The sequence below is a fragment of the Nyctibius grandis genome, chromosome 24 (assembly GCF_013368605.1).
Source record: "Nyctibius grandis isolate bNycGra1 chromosome 24, bNycGra1.pri, whole genome shotgun sequence".
In the NCBI taxonomy this organism is placed as follows: domain Eukaryota; kingdom Metazoa; phylum Chordata; class Aves; order Nyctibiiformes; family Nyctibiidae; genus Nyctibius; species Nyctibius grandis.
The window spans coordinates 3,022,825-3,040,279 of NC_090681.1; the positions used below are offsets into that span (position 1 = coordinate 3,022,825).

The window sequence follows — 17,455 nt, forward strand, 5'->3', positions numbered from 1 at the left end:
CGGGGAGGGGGCCGGCGCATGCGCAGCGGCGCCCCCTCCATCCGGGTCACCGACGCCCCCACCCCGCCCCGCAGCTCCCGGAGGCGATGCGGAGGCGAGGGGGGCGCGCACGCAGGCGCGTTCCCGCCGCTCCGCTCCCGCAGCCGCTCGCTCCGCACGGCGACCGGCGGGGCGCGCGCGCTCCCGCTGCCGCCCCCTGCGCGGCGGCCGCCCTTCTCCGCCGCTGCCCAGGGGATCCCCGCCGAGGACGACGGTGAGCGCCCGCCGCCTCCCCGCAGCGCCCCGCCGCCGGCCATCTGTTGCTCCCCCGTCCCCTCAGCCGTCCTGTCGCCGGGAGTCCCGTCCTGAGGTGAGGCGGCGCGGCCCGGCCCGGTGGCGGCTCGCTGAGCAGCGCCGAGCACCGCCTGCCGCCTCCCGGGCGGGTCGGTGAGGGTGCGGCGAGGCCTGGCCGAGTCCCGCTGCCGCCTGCGCCCTCCGCGGCTGCCGGGCGGGGCGGCGGCGGCGAAGTTGTTTCCTCCTTTACCAGTTGCTCCTTAGGGCAGATATAGAGAGTTTGGGTTTGGTTTTTTTTTTAAAGAATAACCCCAGAGCGGGCTCCTGCCTCCACCCTCGCGCTTATCCCAGGCCGTGTAACTCCGAACTTGGGTGTTGATCCCTCAGCCTAACTCGCTCCCTGGGTAGACCAGTCCTCTGCGGGTTTGCAGGCTGGAGCTCGAGTTTATAAACTCCTCCGAGCAGATTTGGCTGTTGATGTAGGAATCGCCATGCCTTTTTTTAGCCCTTGTATTCACGGTTTTCGGGAAGCGATCGGATTATCGCTCTCTGAAGCGGTAGGATGTGATAACGTAAATGAGCTGCTTGTATTTCAGCAGTGCCTGAAGAGCGGGTCCAGACCGATGCACAGGTAACACCACCAGTTCTGTCTGTACCGATGCTCTGGTGAAGAACTAAAGCTCTCAGTGGCAGAAGCTGCATTTCCACGGTTTGCTTAAATTTCGGAAGACCTTAAGCTTTGTATGAAGTTGAAAAATTTACTTTGAAGTGCTTCAGAAGTACCTGTTACCTGGTATTTAAATGATAAGCAGGTATTAATTACAAAGGACTTAGTAAAAGGTCTTATCCAAGAGGCTTTAGTTCTTGGGATCCTTTTAGTCCTGCTATGCAAGGCCGTTTAATCAAAAATCTAAGCGGGAGAAAGTGATCAAATAGCTTGCTAACGAGTATCATCAGTTGTCTACACAATGAATTTGTGTATAATTTTGAATTGTTTATTGCAGTAAGAATTAGCTGATTGTAATAAATAACTAGCATTTGTATATTTTCATTTATATCAGACTATCTTATAAATAGGTACTTCTTACCATTCGGAGGAGGTAGGTGAAGTAATTCCCTTCTTGCATAGGGGAAACCGAAGCAGAACAGTTTGGCTGTTGCACTGATAATCACATCGGTGTACCTGTCACACTTGGAATATTTCTTCTTCTGATTTTGTTGCTTTCTGATTAAAAAAAAATTGCTCAATAAAATAGTTCTACCTAGTCTGTTAAAATATCCCTTCTCACAGTACTGTTTCCAACAGTACTACTTAATTAACATTCATACATCAGTCTTACCTGTGTCATCCTTATTTCAGGGAAGCTATTACATATTCTTGCATTGCTTAGTAACCATGGTGTTTTGATACTGATTTGGGTGAAGTCAGGAAAAATGAGTAATCTGTGAAAAAAACTATGATGAACCATGTAGGTTTATGATTAAAAAAACTAGAACTGTGATGCAGTATTATTATTTTTTTAAAAAACAGAATTAAAGTAGCTTTTATAGTTCAGTGCTCTCTACAGAAGATTTTCAGATTTGGTTTTTGTACTAGCAAGAAATGCTGAACTGTAAATTATACAGAACTGTTGATCTTGTTGCTGAAATGTTTCCTTAACTTTGACTAAGATTGCTTCCATGAAATCACTTTCCCTGCAGGCTCTTAGTAGGAATTAAGGGAATAACTGCATTGTCTTCTGCAGCTTAATAGTGTACAAGTGTCTACTCTTGTTCTCTAAATGAACAAGATGGTTTCTGGTAATTTAATTTTTGTTACTAGTTGAGGAAAAAAAATGTAATCTGCTTCATGGTAATGGGGATGTTTAAACTGCCCCAGCTCTCCAGTATCGTTTACACGCATCATTTGAGACCCGCTGCCTTTTTACAGAGCAGAAAATATTTTACTCTAAACCGTTTTGTTGCTGTATTTAAATGTTACAACACGATGAAGTCACATATAATGAAACTCAAAGCCAGTGAGGCTGTTTGCTGTGTGCATACAGTGTGCCTGGACAGGTTTGTGTGTTTTCCATCAGGATTCTTAAACTCCTTTACAAATCTGAAGAGCATCTCTTCTGTACAGTAATTTGATGTGTTTCATACTACCACAGATTGCTGTTGAGCAAAAAGCAGTATTTTCCTCATACCAAGGCTATTTACACTGTAAAAGGTTTACTGGGGAGATCTTTAGTGGTGAACAGAAGACAGGCCTACAGTGCAGGATCACCAGGGCTGTCGTCTCGTCTCTGAGCAATCCTGCCTTGGTAGTTTGTTTTAATCTGTGTTCAGTGAAGGTGGGAATACCCAGGTAGACAGTGGTAGTTGTTGATGGCCTGTTTCACATGGAACTGGGTGAAATGAATCAGGGCACAGAAGACTAAAGATGCAGGGACTGCAAGTTTAATTTCTTTGATGTTAAGATGCTAACTGGCCAGTTTCACTTGTGTCTGTTGACCAGTTCACGCATGGTGAAAATCAGAGTGACCTTGCAGCCATCATTTTATCTCTGTCTGCTTCATAGGTTACTTGAATTGTTTAATGTTATATAAATTAAATCATAAAAGAGGCTAGATCGTGTGGCTTTTCTGTTGGCTTTTTTGCCTTTCTTTTTTCTTCCCATCCTCTCTTACAGTGTGTGTGGTATTCTGTGATATCTGAGCTCCTGGCATTTGTCTGCAAACATTTCAGTTGTTTGTTATTGATCCCTCTCCAATTCCTAAGTCGATTTGGCAAAGACCTTTCCTTAATTGTATTGTTTACCTGGCTCTCGTTCTTGCCTTTTACTGCTCTCTCTTTTGTATGTTGTCACCTCTTCATTGATGAAGTTGCCCTATTCTGTTATACCAAACAGACATGGACATAACAGGGGTGTCTTTTTTCAAAATACAAAATAACAGTTTTAGAACCTCCTCATGCTGGAACTTTGGACTTAATTTTAATTCTCTGAATTACTTTAACCAAATTTGGCAGAAGAAGGAAAAACTGGGATATTTTTTTTCCCCACAATGCATTCTTTATGTCTTTAAGTTGGTGGTTTAGAAAGTGTCTTGTATTACTTTTTTTACCAGTATCAGTTTTATTTTATTTTCAAGCAGATATTTGCATACTTGTCTCAAATGTAGAGTTCAGAATTCTTATATGTTTAAATAAAAACCCAGATCTGCCTTCATTTTGTCCATCTCTTTGCTCATTTTTCCCCAAAGTGCTATTCCTCTGAGCTAACATACCAAGGGGAGGAACATGTCTGTGCTCACTGCAGCGTTTGGTGTTAGTAATCTGCAGATTGCAGCTTCTTAAATGACATAATAGATGGTAACAATTTTAAAGGAGGAATAATGGATTCAGGTGGTAATCTATGGATTAAATTCTCATTTTAATTGTGATGTCTGATTCCACAGTACTAACAGAATGAAGAGGAGTACTGCTGCAGGCACAGTGTAAGTCACAGGAATTGTGCACTCCGTTAATCTTATTTTCTTGATGCTTTTGCCTCCCTCCAGTCTGCTTTGTTGGCTTCATTTTGTAGTGTGTGAGGCTTAGACAACCTGAACTTTTTAAAGCTCTGGCCAACTTGAACATATTTTATGGTGATCTGTATGTTACCTTACTTCCTCTCTTATTCACTGCTAATTTAAGTGTTCAAATTCACCAGCATTTCCAAACTCCCCTTTTTCTGTGCCAGTTGTGCTCTCTTGCCTTGTTTGCAAGTCTCCTCCTTCTTTAATTTATCAGAAAAGCAGGTTTTTGGAGCGGTTGTGTGGGTTAGGTGTTTCTCCCTGGGATCTGTACTGCTCTCTGAAGGGGATGCTTGGGGAGGTAGGACCAAAACCAGGACAGGGCTAGCACGGTGCTCTCAATTCTGTCTACACGTAGCTTGGCTGGATTATAGGTGTCTTGTGTCCTTTTGCATGTTGGGTTGGTTAGCCCAGAACTCCCTTGGGAGTCTGTGCTGCCAGGCCAGATGGTGGCTTTCGTTTTTACTGTGTTGGCATATTTTCTTTTCCTTTTCTCTTTCCTTTTTGCATGAATCAGCAAGCACAAAAAATTAGGTTTCCACCAGCTACGTATTTTCTTGCATTTACATCCTTCTTCCTGTGATGCTGAGGAGTGTTTCCTGGGAAAATTTTGAAACTTGCTGTGCTGGGAAAACTTAGCCAGGTCTGTGCATGACTTTGTAATGGTTTGGCTAAAGGTGTGACAGTGAACTGGTGCAGTTAGGTGTGCATGTGCACACATGGCTTCATGTGGCTTTTATGTGTCCGCTCTGAGGTTACACTGATTTAACTCATTTAACTTCACACCTTGGGTGTGTCTCTAAGCAGTTTGTAAATCCTTGAAATAGGTATTATATATTTTTTTTCTCATTTTCACATGCTATTTCTTCTTAAGGACAAAGTGTTTAGAATGGTGTTAATTAGAAAACTTGTCTTAAACCATTTCCCATGAGTGAGCATGGATTTATTATGGATTTTTTTAATGCATTTTGGTTTCAGTTGATTGCATTTCTCAGTGACTGCTTCAAAAGAATAAGCTAGTTAAGCAAATATTCAAATGAGATCATTGCCAATGAAACATAATATATTTACTTACCTTTTTTGTAGTGTTATGTCACAACACTACAATGTGTTGTAGTGAGATGGTGGAGTCACCATCTCTGGAGGAGTTTAAGAAAAGCCTGGACATGGCACTTAGTGCCCTGGTCTAGTTGCCATGGTGGTGTCAGGGCAACGGTTGGACTCGATGATCCCTGAGGTCTCTTCCAACCTGGTTGATTCTGTGATTCTGTGAAATTAACACCCCCTCCAAATTTAGATAGTTACATGTTTTCTGTCATTTATATTAGAATATACAGTAGTGTGATAACCTCCTCATGATTTTTGCAGTGATGGGTGGCAAAAGGTATGCTCTATTAAAATATTTTCTATTGTGTAAAAACTACTTTGTCACCTGAAGTATTTTATTTAGTCTCTTGAAGTTTTTTTTTTTCTTCCTTGACGTGTTTACTCAAGGCTATAGGTACTCTCTTACCTATGGGAAAGGTGTTCTCCAGTGCTTAGGAGAAGGAAATGTCCTCACATCAGGAGATCTTGGGTTTTGTTCCGTATCTGCCACTGGCGTGGAGAGGCTTTGGACAGATGATTTCACGTTGCTGTATACGTGTGTTCCTATTGATGAAATAAAGATACTTCTTCAAATATCAGAAGGCTACTCTGATTACTTGGGAAGTGCTTTTAAGTTATTAAATAAGAAATTGCTGCTAGCTGAGAAGTGTGTCATAGAGAAAAGCTTCTAGAACAGTGTTGTGGTTCTTGATTTATGTCAGAATAAAGGGAGGAGAAATTTCATTTACTTAACAGAGTGACTTTTATCTTCCTTTTCATAGATTAAACCGGAGGGTCTTTAACCCATTTACAGAAGGGGGATACAGTGCTTCTGTTTTGTCGATGAGAGAACAAGTTTCATGCTGATATCTCTTCTAGTTCGTAAATTATTTGCCTTAAAGAACAGTCAAAGCAAGAAGATTTGGTACCTTAACACTGTTTTGTTTTTGTTTTTTGGAATGTCAGACCCCTACTAGAAACGGGAACATAGAGAAGAATTGCTTTGGGTGAACGATGCTCAGAGAAACTATGAAGTCCTGGAGTGACAGCCAGTCCGACCTCTACAGCAGTGACCAGGAAGAGGAAGAACAGATGATTTTTGGAGAAAATGAAGATGATTTGGAAGAGATGATGGATTTAAGTGACTTGCCTACCTCACTCTTTGCTTGTGGTGTTCCTGAAGCTGTGTTTGAGGTACAGGAAGAAAAGGTAATGTAGAGAGGGGCGTAGTATTGTAAGTATAGATACAGCTATTGCACATTTTGGTCTGGATTTTTCAGTGTATCACTGCATATAATAATTGGAGGGAAAAAAACAACCCAGAGTATTTGCCCGGTAAGGTCAGATCAGAATGAGTACAGTTACCAAAGAGCAGATAACTCTACACTTTTCTGGCATTTGAAATTGTTAATAGATCTACAGTGCTTCTCCTGGGAAAAGCTCTTCTGATTTTTTTTTCTCTTTATTCAAGTTACCAAATTTAAGGGCAGATTTAAATAAAATCTGAAAGCAAGTTTAAATGTTTTATTTCAAGGCAATGATTCATTATAAATTTGCAGAATGTGTGTTCTGACTTGGAACGCCTTGAAAGTGGCTTATAAAGACCTTGTAATAAATTAAATAAATTACAAAAAGGGTTAATTTCTAGCCTTGTATATTAGTGCTGTTTTTACTGGAAAACAAAACAGGCAATACATGAGAGTATGTAAATCATATGTCATCCAGTTAAAAAAAGTGCAAGATGATGGCTCCTTTTCTAGATAATTTTTTAACTCACTGGTGACTAATTTAAATTGTTTCTACTGGATCAGCCTCTAGGTCATAACTATGTGGTTATGTAGATCTCTCTGAATAACTGAATATTATCAGAACATAGTAAATAAAATTGAAAAGAGATTGCTTGCATACTTCTCATGTATTGCTTTTAATCTGACTTTTTACAGTGAATGAAAGTTTACACTGGGAGATTTCCTAGTGCATTTGTGCTAGGGAAAAAAAGAAATATCTGCAAATTAGGTCTCTTGTAGATCAGAGAACTAGTAAATTAAAACGGGTTGAATTGCATAACAATGCAGTTATTTAAAGAGCTTGAGGATAAGATTCCATATTCGATAAAACATGATTTTTTTCTATTTTTTATTTTTGTGAATGTGTTGTTTAGTAATAATAGATTTTTATCTCTTCCAAAGTAGTCTTATTCATTCATCCTGAGAAATTTGACATTTTCCTTAAGCACTTAGTACTTTAGTTTATCGAATATAAAAATTAACTGATTTGCATAGTATTTTTGGAGGTGCTTGGGTGAAAGTACCAGGGGTTTTGTTGACATCTGCACTTTTGAGTAACTTGTCACTAGGTGGCAGTTGATGTATTAAGAGTTTTAGAGGGTTCTTCACATCCATGTGCTCTTGGAATTCAGATTTAAATAGTGAGACAAAGCAGTACTACGGTACTGGATAGAGCTTTGCAACTCGGGGTAACTGAGAGAAGTATGGAATGTGTAGGTTTAGAGGGTGATTAAAGAAATGGATGGGATTTGGGAGAGGAAAGTGAAAGGAAAATGTGTTTTCATTGGGTGAAAATGTTCATTTTGTGTTTGGAGAATCTTTGTACTTCATCTCTAGGAAAGATTTGAAGCGCTTTTCACAGTCTACGATAATCAAGTTACATTCCAGTTGTTTAAAAGCTTTAGAAGAGTAAGGATAAACTTCAGCAATCCAGAGGCAGCAGCGAGAGCACGGATAGAACTGCATGAAAGTGACTTCAGTGGGAAAAAGCTGAAGCTGTACTTTGCACAGGTATTATGGAACACTAAGATGTTGTACACATGTCGCTGTCTCTTCTCTGTTCCACGTTTGCCATGGGGAAGTAGACTAAATAAAAAGAGAACGATATTTGTCATCTTATCCTGTATCTCCTGGCTTTTGTCTTCAGGTACAGGTATCCAGTGAAATAGGTGACAAGTCCTACCTCCTTCCTCCACAGCCTGTTAAACAGTTCCTGATATCACCACCTGCATCTCCACCAGTTGGATGGAAACAGAGTGAGGATGCAACTCCCTTGATAAACTATGACTTGCTTTGTGCTGTCTCCAAGTTGGGACCGGGTAGGAATATTTACCTGCTTTTGTTGCATTACTTAACTTCAAAAATAGTTACCAAGGGAATTTATCTACTACCTTTCTGTGAGGAAAAACTGGATCTCTCTTACGTGATATTTCTTACTTGAATAAAATGATCCATCACTTTTTTTTTACTTAATTTGTTAATGGATTGAAAGTATAGCACAGACCTGGATTGTGTGGTGCTAGCTCCATCACATCTGTGTATTGAATTTTGTCATAGTCTCAGTATTGAGTAACCAACAAGGAGAGGAACGAGAAGTTCAGTCTCTTGCAGATGGACAGCTCCAGTTATTAAGGATGCCAATATGTACTTTTTTTGTTTAATCGTCAAACTTCTTAATGAGCCTTCCTAGGAAACATGCTGTTTGCTTTCTGTGAAAAGCAGGGAATCAGGAGGCTTGATGTTTTTAAATGCTTTTGTAGCTTTTCATTTACAAATGTCATATAAATGTACAGCATAAATGATGTCACTTAAAAATTTGTATGCTGCTTGTCTTCTGATGTCTTCAGTGTTTCACAGTAGCTTTTTACATTCCTTCCTTCCTTTAAATATCCATTAAAAGATTTATTATATTCACAGTACAGTGTAACAGATACAGGGACTATTTTAAAACATTTAACAGGTCTGGTGAACTGAGGAAGTTGAGCAAATTAAAGATGAGATGGGAATAAATGAATATTTGGTTGTGTTACTGCAGATATTAAGGAGTTTTTGAGATAAAGTGGCTTAATGCTTTTCCTTGGGGATGTTCTTAGCATGATTTTTGTTTGCTGCTCTTCAGGAGAAAAGTACGAGCTTCATGCAGGAACAGAATCAACTCCTAGTGTAGTTGTCCATGTCTGTGAAAGTGAGACAGAAGAGGAAGATGAAATAAAAAATCCCAAACAGAAGATCACGCAGACAAGGCGTCCCGAACCACCTGCAACAATACTGAACGAATCGAAAGCCTTTGATTGTACCCTGGAGGTAGGGGGTACTATGCACTGTTAAATTGTGTGATGCTCAAGATAGTATCAAAAATCAGACACTTAATGAGTACGTGTGTTGATGTCTGTACTGCTGCTATATGTTATGTATAGCGACAACAGATTTTACTTGTAGTTGTCTCTCATGTTCAAGATTTGGGATGCCAATGCTCTGAAAAGCACTTTAATTTTAGGGACTAGTCCCCCAAGTGTAGCAAATCCACCTGACTTGAAATAGTGAAAAATAGGAAGTCTGGTGTGTTTTGTTTTTGTTTTTTTGTTTTAAGATGTTACCCTTTTCTTTATACTGTACAGTGTGATGTACCAAGTGCTGAAATAGTATCTTACTGTCACAGTTCGGTTCAAGAAGGTTCATTGTGTGGCAATTAAAAGCTGATGTGTACTGGTACAACAGCTTCCAGTTAATATAGTGTTAAATGCAAGTGAAACATACTCTTTACGCTAAAATTCCTTCCCAGCTTGTAATCTTCTGAAGATTAATCTTTGCTTTTCTCAGAAATGCCAAGTATGTGTTTTCAGTTTGACATGAGGCACAAATACACGTATGGAACTAAACGCAAGTAGTTTTGCTAACTACACAGAGGAGAATAAAGGAGGAGGAACCACAGGCCACTCAGAAGACAGACTCCGAGTCTGTCGCCAGCGCTGCTGCTGCTGCGATCCGTGACGGTACAATGGTTTGCACTGACACCTAATTAGGAGTGAGTTACAGCATGTAGAGTGAAATTCGGATTCAGCTATCGAATGTGTTGTCTCTGATCCTCTCTGAAAATACAGTAACGTTTATTCCTCTGCAGTCCTACATTTATAAATAAATTCAGTGACTGTTATGTTATGACAAAGTGGTGATAGGAGATAAAACATCTAGGGTTAATTTTTAACTTGTGCTCTTAAACTTCTCCAGTCTCTTTCATATTTTTTAAGACAATCAGTTGCCTGGCGTAGCCAGTTTTTATGCAGATTCAGCCCTCGTTTGCTGTTTTTCATTAAGACTTTTTCCTGTGTGGCATCCTGTCTGTCTGATAGAGCATCTGCTACTTTCAAGACCAGGATGCATCTTTTAAACTACAGATTTTTAATTCTGTGATCTTGTGTTAAGTGTTTTAGTGGGAGGAACATATGCCTCGGTATAATGACACATGCTCCTATGCTTTTGTGCTATTTTATAACCAACCTTTTCTAGTCTAGACGGATTCTTCTTTTTTCTATTAAAAAAAAAAATTATTTGTGAATAAACCAGGCTGCTGATGTTCATCTATATAAATCATTCAGAAATTGGCCTTTTTCAAATTCATTTTAGTGTGTTTCAATTCTACATGATGTGCTTATTGAATTTTCAAAAGTGTTTTCACTTGATTGACAGCAGAGAGAAAAAGTAATGGTCATGGATTTGCATGGGCATGGTAGTTTTCAACTCCATATTGTGCCAGCTCATGATCCCATTCTGTCACCAGCTTCAAATTGCAAAATGGGATCCTGCAGGCAGGTCCTTGTTCCAGAGGCAGGAATAGTATGTATTAAAAAGGTAGGAAAGTGGATTTTGTTCATCTTGCCTCCACAGGCATGGTATTTATGTATCTTTTCAGGTATTAAAATCACTCAAAGTCCAACTTCTCTGTCTTACTGTCCCACATTATTAAAAAAAAAACAAACCCACAAACAACAAACCCCTTGTATCATCCATCAGGCTTGTGTATTTTTAAAATTCCAGAGGTCCGTTTTGGATTTTCTGTGGTGTTTATATTTTGTTAATGGTTTAATTTCTACCCTGTCATAGAAGTTGCTGTAAGTAGGAATAAGTGGAAAACCTTCAGAAACAGTTTTATAAGGCAAATCAAGCAAGTAATGTTGTCAATGTATCTTGTGTAAAATGTATAACAACTTGCATTCCAACATCTTTCATTATGTAAAGACAATTAAAATAAAAAGAATGCAGTGCCATTCACTTGTGGTTTTTTAACTGTATTCCATGTTGGCCCAAGTTTGATATGTTTTCTGATGGTGTTGTATGCTTGTGCAATTAAGTGAACAGTCAAGGTAAGTTTATGGTTTTCCATAAGCAAATTATTGGTAAAATAGTGCTGAAGAAGTTGGGGATTTCAACAGAAGAATCCTTCTGGGCTGAAGGAGGGACTGAGAAGGTTTTTGTGGTGGCTTTGGGTGCCTGGCCCAGCAGAGTTCCTGCCTCTTTCACAGATCAGGCAAATCCCTGCAGGTTTTTTTTGTGTTAGCTGGTAGAGGGGAGCTGTGTGCCCTTCTCCGAACACGCATGGGCGCAATATAATCGCATTATATTAAAAATGCTACAAAATCACATTCCTTTCCTGTCTGTGACGCTGTGCCTGGGTTCGGTGACAGTGCTTAAGGGCCTCGTTGTGCAAATGTGAAGGGAGACTTGGTCTGGCACAGTGTCTGCCTCGGAGCTGGTGTGAAGGCAGGGGTGCCCGGGAGCCGTAGGGAGTCGGGTGGGGGGCTCCTTGCCATGGGTGGGCAAGGAGGAGGCAAAGGAGAGGCTTTACAGCAGGAAAACTTGAATTCAGCCATCAGTCAAGATCAGAAGTGATTCTACTCCCCTTCCACCCTGTTCATAATCTCCAGGGTGACAGAGCCTACCTTCTAAGGTGAATGAAATTCCAGTTTGCTTTAATTACCCCACGTGATGATTCAGTAATAACCATCAGAACCCATTTCTCTTAATCACTGTTAACTGAAGTGCTGTTTTTAGAAGTAGGCTTGCACAGAGGCACCGACTCAGTCAGAGCTTGCGCTTTGTATAAATAAATATCCCAAATTCCTTTAAAGCATTTTTGAGAAGCAGCTGGAGAAATGTATGGTCTTTTCTTTGGGCAGTCTGCCTGTGTGTTCTGGAGAAAAAGTTGCTGGGGGTGCTTTGTTTTTAGTTTATAATAGCTAAGAATGGGCCCTGGGTTTGCAATCCTGTGGTTACTGCTTCTCCTTCTGTTTCAATGTTGTCACTGAACTGCTTTCCCCCCGAAAGACCTCATGTGTAAAACGTCTCTTGCTTGATTTATTCCCTGAAAGGTTTATATTTCCTTTTTTGTCTGGTTTTGGATTACTGATCTTTTTTAGCCCAGAACAGAAGATTGTTTTACGAATCTTAGGCTTGCTGCGTTTGGTTTACTTGCTCAGTTTAATGTGTAAAACTTGCTCAGAGGGGTTCATGGTTCAGTGTGCTTTTAGTGCGGCAAGAGGCCGCAGCCAAGCCCCATTCCCTTGGAGAAAAATGCACAAGTATTTCCTTGACTAAACCAAAGAGGAGGCACGCACCTGGCTGGGTCTGAGAGTCTTTGTTCGTCCCTCTTCCAAGTTACGAGTGCACACGGTTGAAAGAAGCCCCCTCTGCTCTGTAGAGAGAGGGGAAGCATGGAGCTGGGATACCACGCCTGCTCCCAGAAGAGAGCCTCATGTTCTTTCTTGTTTATGCAGGATGAGGCAGTTAATTGTAAAGAAACCAATCAGACTAAATTTATCCCCTTGAAAAGATGAACGGTGAGTAATCCTGACTGCGATAACAATCTGGGGTTTTAAGGAGCTGTGATACCTGCACGGGGTTGGAGTGTGATTGAGGCGAAATGAGTTTAAGGACCTTACCTTTTTTTGGTCTGTTTTTTTTCTTTCCTTCATGGCTGCAAAGGCAAAACTGTGATTTAAACACCAGAAAGAAATCTCCCTGTGACTACTGATACTTACTCTAAGTTTTGTGACTTTTAAATGAGCTCTTGATTTCTGGAGCCACCTCCTGATTTCTTCTGTTTGCTTACCCAACCCCAGCTGGAGAACTTCTGGTCCTCCCTTTGAAGGCTGGATTTAAAGGTGGACAAGGGAGGCACCTGCTTGCCAGCTTCTGCCAGTAGTAGGTTCTCCAGCTTTGAAAGTATTTCGAGTGTGAGACGAAATCTTTTGCCCTCTAGCTCTTTCTTTTCATCTTTCCCTCTGGCAGACCCAGGAGTAACAAGCCGCTGCTCTCTCTCCAAGCCCTGCTTCTGTCCACCAGTGATTCCTTAATGAGCTTGTTTGCTTTAGCAATGCCTTATCAGGGAAATGCACAGAAATGCGCCGTGCTGGGGCTCTGCAGAGGCTGCGGTACCCGGGCTCCATGGCTGCAGACACTCGTGCGCTCGCAGCAGTCGGCACAAGTGTTGTCCTCTGGGCTGCTGGAAGCGAGAGGCACCCACGTGCGGAGGGTGACAAAGGTGAGATTCAGGGTTGCGCTGGAGGAAGCTGCTGTGGTCCTGGGGGAGATGCTGCTGTGGAGGGATGGAGCAGCCGGTCGAGCGTGCTGCAGGGGAGCGAGGGAACAGGCTGCCCCGAGAAGTGGCTGCCCCCTCCCTGGCAGCGTTCAAGGCCAGGTTGGATGGGGCTTGGAGCAACCTGGGCTGGTGGAAGGTGTCCCTGCCAACCCAAACCATCCTCTGATTCTGGGTTTGTTCCTGTTCAACTTCGCCTTCCCCCTGCCCGAGCCGCTCCTGTGGCAGCCCCGTCTCAGCTCTCCCCCCTCTCTCCTCCCCTCCAGCCCCGCCGGGAGGAGGGCGGCTGCCACCCGGGGCCCTGCCCGTGCCCCTGCCCCGCTCCCTCCCCGCGGGGACCCCCGCGCCGGGCCGCGGAGGCGGGGCTGGGGGCCGGGCTGGGCGGTCCCGGGGACCCACCTGCGGCGGCCGCGCTGCGCCGGGCTCCTCCCAGCACCGAGCAGCGGCAGCAGGGCCGGGCTCCCTCCCGGCACCGGCCCCGGGCAGCGGCAGGGCCGGGCTCCCCGGGCTGGCTGGGGAAGGGGCGCGGAGCCCTTCGGGGGCGGCCCCGGGGCGGAGGGGCCGGTGTCCGCCGTCTCCGCGGGGAAGCGCGGCCGGCGCTGAGCTCCTGAAGCCGGCAGCATCCTCCCGTGAGTAGCCTCGGCGTTGCAAAGGGTGGGTGTACGTACGTATTTTGTATCGGTATAAATTTAACTCTTCTGCTCTAAAGCGCCGAGTTACTTTCTGCTGCCGGGGGAGCGGCTGTAAATAGTCCCTTCCGTGGGGTTACTCCGGGTTTACGTGCAAGTGATTGTATATACTACAGGAAATGCTTCTACATACAGCAAAGTTCTTTATCAGTAGCTCTAAACCAGAAAGAAATAGAGAGCAGCTGTCCTCGTACGATCTTCTGCTAAACTGCTGCTTCAGCAGGGGTTTCATTAATTAGAAACCTTGAAGGTCCAGGGACTGGCACTGATCTTCCTCCCCAGAGAAGTTTGCGTGGCTGCTTGGAAGATTATTCTCTCTCTAGCACTGTCCTTTCATCACCGGGGATATGCTGAATCTCTTGTCCTGACTTACTCAGCCCCAGTATTATAAATAAGGTTTTGTTGGTGGTTTTTCTGTTTTCTTTTTTAATCTGCTGAGCGGCGTGCTAGAAGGGTCTGGCAGACTAATATTTAACATGAAAAGAACTAGAAAGCTTGGAGCACTGTGTTACAGTTCGCTGAGCGTCTCCAGCACAGAACAAGACTATAGTGGTTTCGTTGTTTGGGAACACGCTGAAGTCGCTGACAGGTTTGAAGTGCGATTTCTGTTTTTTCATGGTCATTAATGTACTTAGTGCCCCAGGGAAGTCCTTGCTAAAGGAAGCATAGTATTTTGTACACAATTTTCACTAATGTAGAGTGTTTGGGCAGGAGGGTTTGATTTAGTGATTAGAAACCACAAGACAAAGGCAGTGCGGTAATCGGTGACTTCACGGCCCCGTAAGAATTACTGTCTCGCTGGGCTGTGGCTGCCAGGTTTGGACTCTGAGGGCTTGCCAAGGGCTTTCAGCGGTTCCGATGGAGGATGGGATGTAAGAGTAAAGGATTTCACTGCCTACCTGTCTGTCTACACATTGTTCTTGGGAGAGGGGGACGCGCCTCATCGATTCAAGTTTGCATATGCAGGACTTGAAGAAATCTTGTGACTGCTTTCATCCTGTTTGCAAAGTGAAAGGAGTTGCATTACTGTATTGCATCCAGAATTCTCGCTGTATTTTTAATACAGAAAAAACCTGCATATGAAACTTGCGGAGGTTCTTACAACAGTATTGAGGTTTGCGTTTTTCTGAACAGCTGGAATTGCAGAAGAGCCAGTGCAGGAGCTGGGGAGCACCTTGTACTACACGCTGAGCTGCAGGCAGAGGACAGCAGTCCTCAAACTCCAATCCACAACTGGCAGCAGACTTGGCTCCCTCGTTGGCAGTAATTCATGAAGGTTTCCAGTCCAGCCCTGTTCCCATCTGTCTGCTGCTGCTGAAAGCATGAGTTTTATTAGTTACACTAAATTCTTCTTCTTACTTATGGCACTAAACTGTGAATCAGTCAGGATTTAGTGCACAGAGGAGCTGGAGAAGCCCATGAGTGATACGCCGAGTGCCCACAGTGGGCCCAGAGCAGCAGCTGCTGGGCTCAGGGGGTAAATCCATCAGTGCTGAACACCCTGGGGGGTGCTGGCGTCTGCCCAAAGCAGCCCCTGCTCCCCAGGGTGACACCTCACGTGCTGGGTTCTCATACCCTTGTGCCAGGCTGAGATCAGCGTCGCTGAAGAGCGGCTGTGTTGGGAAGGGGTTTGGTGGGGGCTGGCGAGTGAGCCTTGACCTGGCCTATTGTTGGGCATGTGGGAGAGGGAAAAATGTGGTGGGGATGACTGTGCTGCTTTTATTGATTCACAGAAATCAGGAAATGCAGCCAAAACCTATAGGGTTCACTAGGCTTCTTGCAGGGAGAGATGATACAAGGCATGAATGGAGATCACAGAGGAGGAAAGCAAGAAAAAAAGCTGCTGGGATGTCTGAGTCATGCAGTTTCCCACTGACATGCATAGCTTAGTGTTTTCACAACCACCTCCATGGAGCAATAAGTTATAACCTGATGCCAGGGGCCCTGGAGTCACAGTCCTTCCTCACCATCAGCTGCTTGGGGCCAGCTACCAGTGGGGGATCCCCCTGCCCAGCTACGAGGCTGATAGTGCAGTTGCTTCAAGTGCCAGGCTGGGCAAGTCGGCAGAGGAAAGGGGCTCTGCCTTTATCACAGCCCCACGTTTGAATGGGGACAGCCCCCTGGACCAAACACACCTGGATTCATCCCACCTACCATCAGCATCTAACCGCTCTGCTGTGGGCTTGCAAAGAAAGGCGATTTTGGGTGGGATTGGGCAGTACTCAGGCTGAGGAGGGTGAAATGAGCCGATGGATCATCACAGCAGCACTGGGGGACTTGGGCTTTGTCTTTAGAAAAGAAAACCGAACACCCGTGTGCCAGCAAACAGGAGCTGTGTTGATTCACGTGCTACGGTTTGTGCTGATAAATGCAGAGAGCCGCTCTCGGACGTGAAAGGCAGCTCAGGGCGGACTCCTTCCAGCCTGGGTCGCAGCGCGAGCCGTGGGTGTTTGCCCTGTCCCATGGGAACCTCCGTGTAAGGTAAATCCAGCAGTAGCTGTTGCCATCTCCCTGGCTCTGCTGGATGCGGCGAGGGGTGCCCGAGGGCACAGCCGGGCTCGCCTTCCTCCTTGGATTTGTTCCTGGCAGCTACGTGCCATTGGGTAAGTGACTTGCCCGCAGGCAACAAAGGGTTCAGAGAACAGAAGGGACCGGCCAGGGATGCGTGCGATGGTCTCGGAACTGGGAGAAGTGGTTTTCTAGCCTGGGAAGCCAGTCCTGGTTTGGGCAAATAGTTCACAAATGATACAAAAGGCCAGAGCCTTTTCTAGAGCGTTATGTACACAAAGCAGGGTCGACTTCCCGCTGCAGGAACAGCAGCAGACTGTCCTCAAGGGCACGCTGCTTTTTTGTGGTTTATTTGTCCGGATCCACTGAATTTACCACCAACATGCACTTTGCTGGGACTTCTTTGAACAGTGGAGACAAATCGTTGGGTGGTGTGATCTGAGGGATGCATGACACGACGCCACTCGCCGCTGCCACACTCTAACCGAGGGTTCAGCTCAGATTTATTTTCTTGCTTTCCATTTGAGTGCACACGTTGATCGTTTCTAAATTTTGTCACCTTGACTCTCATTCACCCTCCCCCATGGGTCGTTCCTGCCTTGAGATTCATACAGGTGCCTGGAGGCATTTTTTTTCTTTCTGAATCATTTTTTTTCTTGGGTAATATTTAACTGCTAATTACACACCCTTCCCTCCTGCACCCCTCACCTGAGTGGGGAATTTCAACAGCGTGGTGGTGGTGGGGTTTTTCCATTTTAAGTTCAAATCTTGGTTCTGACATAGATTTCACAAGTGTCTAGGCAAGTCTTCTAATCCAAGTGTGCCTTAGATCCTGGCCTGTGACCAGTGGGAAAATACCTCTGGCTTGTTTTGCTTCCATATCCTGGCTTGTGTGCCTAGGCAGTCCTGCCCTGAAGGATCTGGAGTGCTTTTTATGATGTGAATGCACTTCGCTGAACGTGG

General features: G+C 44.2%; 1 protein-coding gene across 2 annotated transcripts; it reads left to right on the plus strand.

Moving 5' to 3' along the window:
• The first annotated feature begins 162 nt into the window (after window positions 1-162).
• RCAN3 (RCAN family member 3) lies at window positions 163-10,968 on the plus strand. Of its 2 annotated transcripts, none has more exons than XM_068417802.1 (5): window positions 163-349; window positions 5,883-6,125; window positions 7,541-7,714; window positions 7,851-8,022; window positions 8,823-10,968. In XM_068417802.1, the coding sequence occupies exons 2-5, from the start codon at window positions 5,931-5,933 to the stop codon at window positions 9,029-9,031; spliced, it is 750 nt and encodes a 249-aa protein (XP_068273903.1). In that variant the 5' UTR covers window positions 163-349; window positions 5,883-5,930; the 3' UTR covers window positions 9,032-10,968. The 2 variants fall into 2 exon arrangements, with proteins under 2 accessions (XP_068273903.1, XP_068273904.1); XM_068417803.1 differs by having other exon boundaries at window positions 163-253.
• Window positions 10,969-17,455: the final 6,487 nt, after the last annotated feature.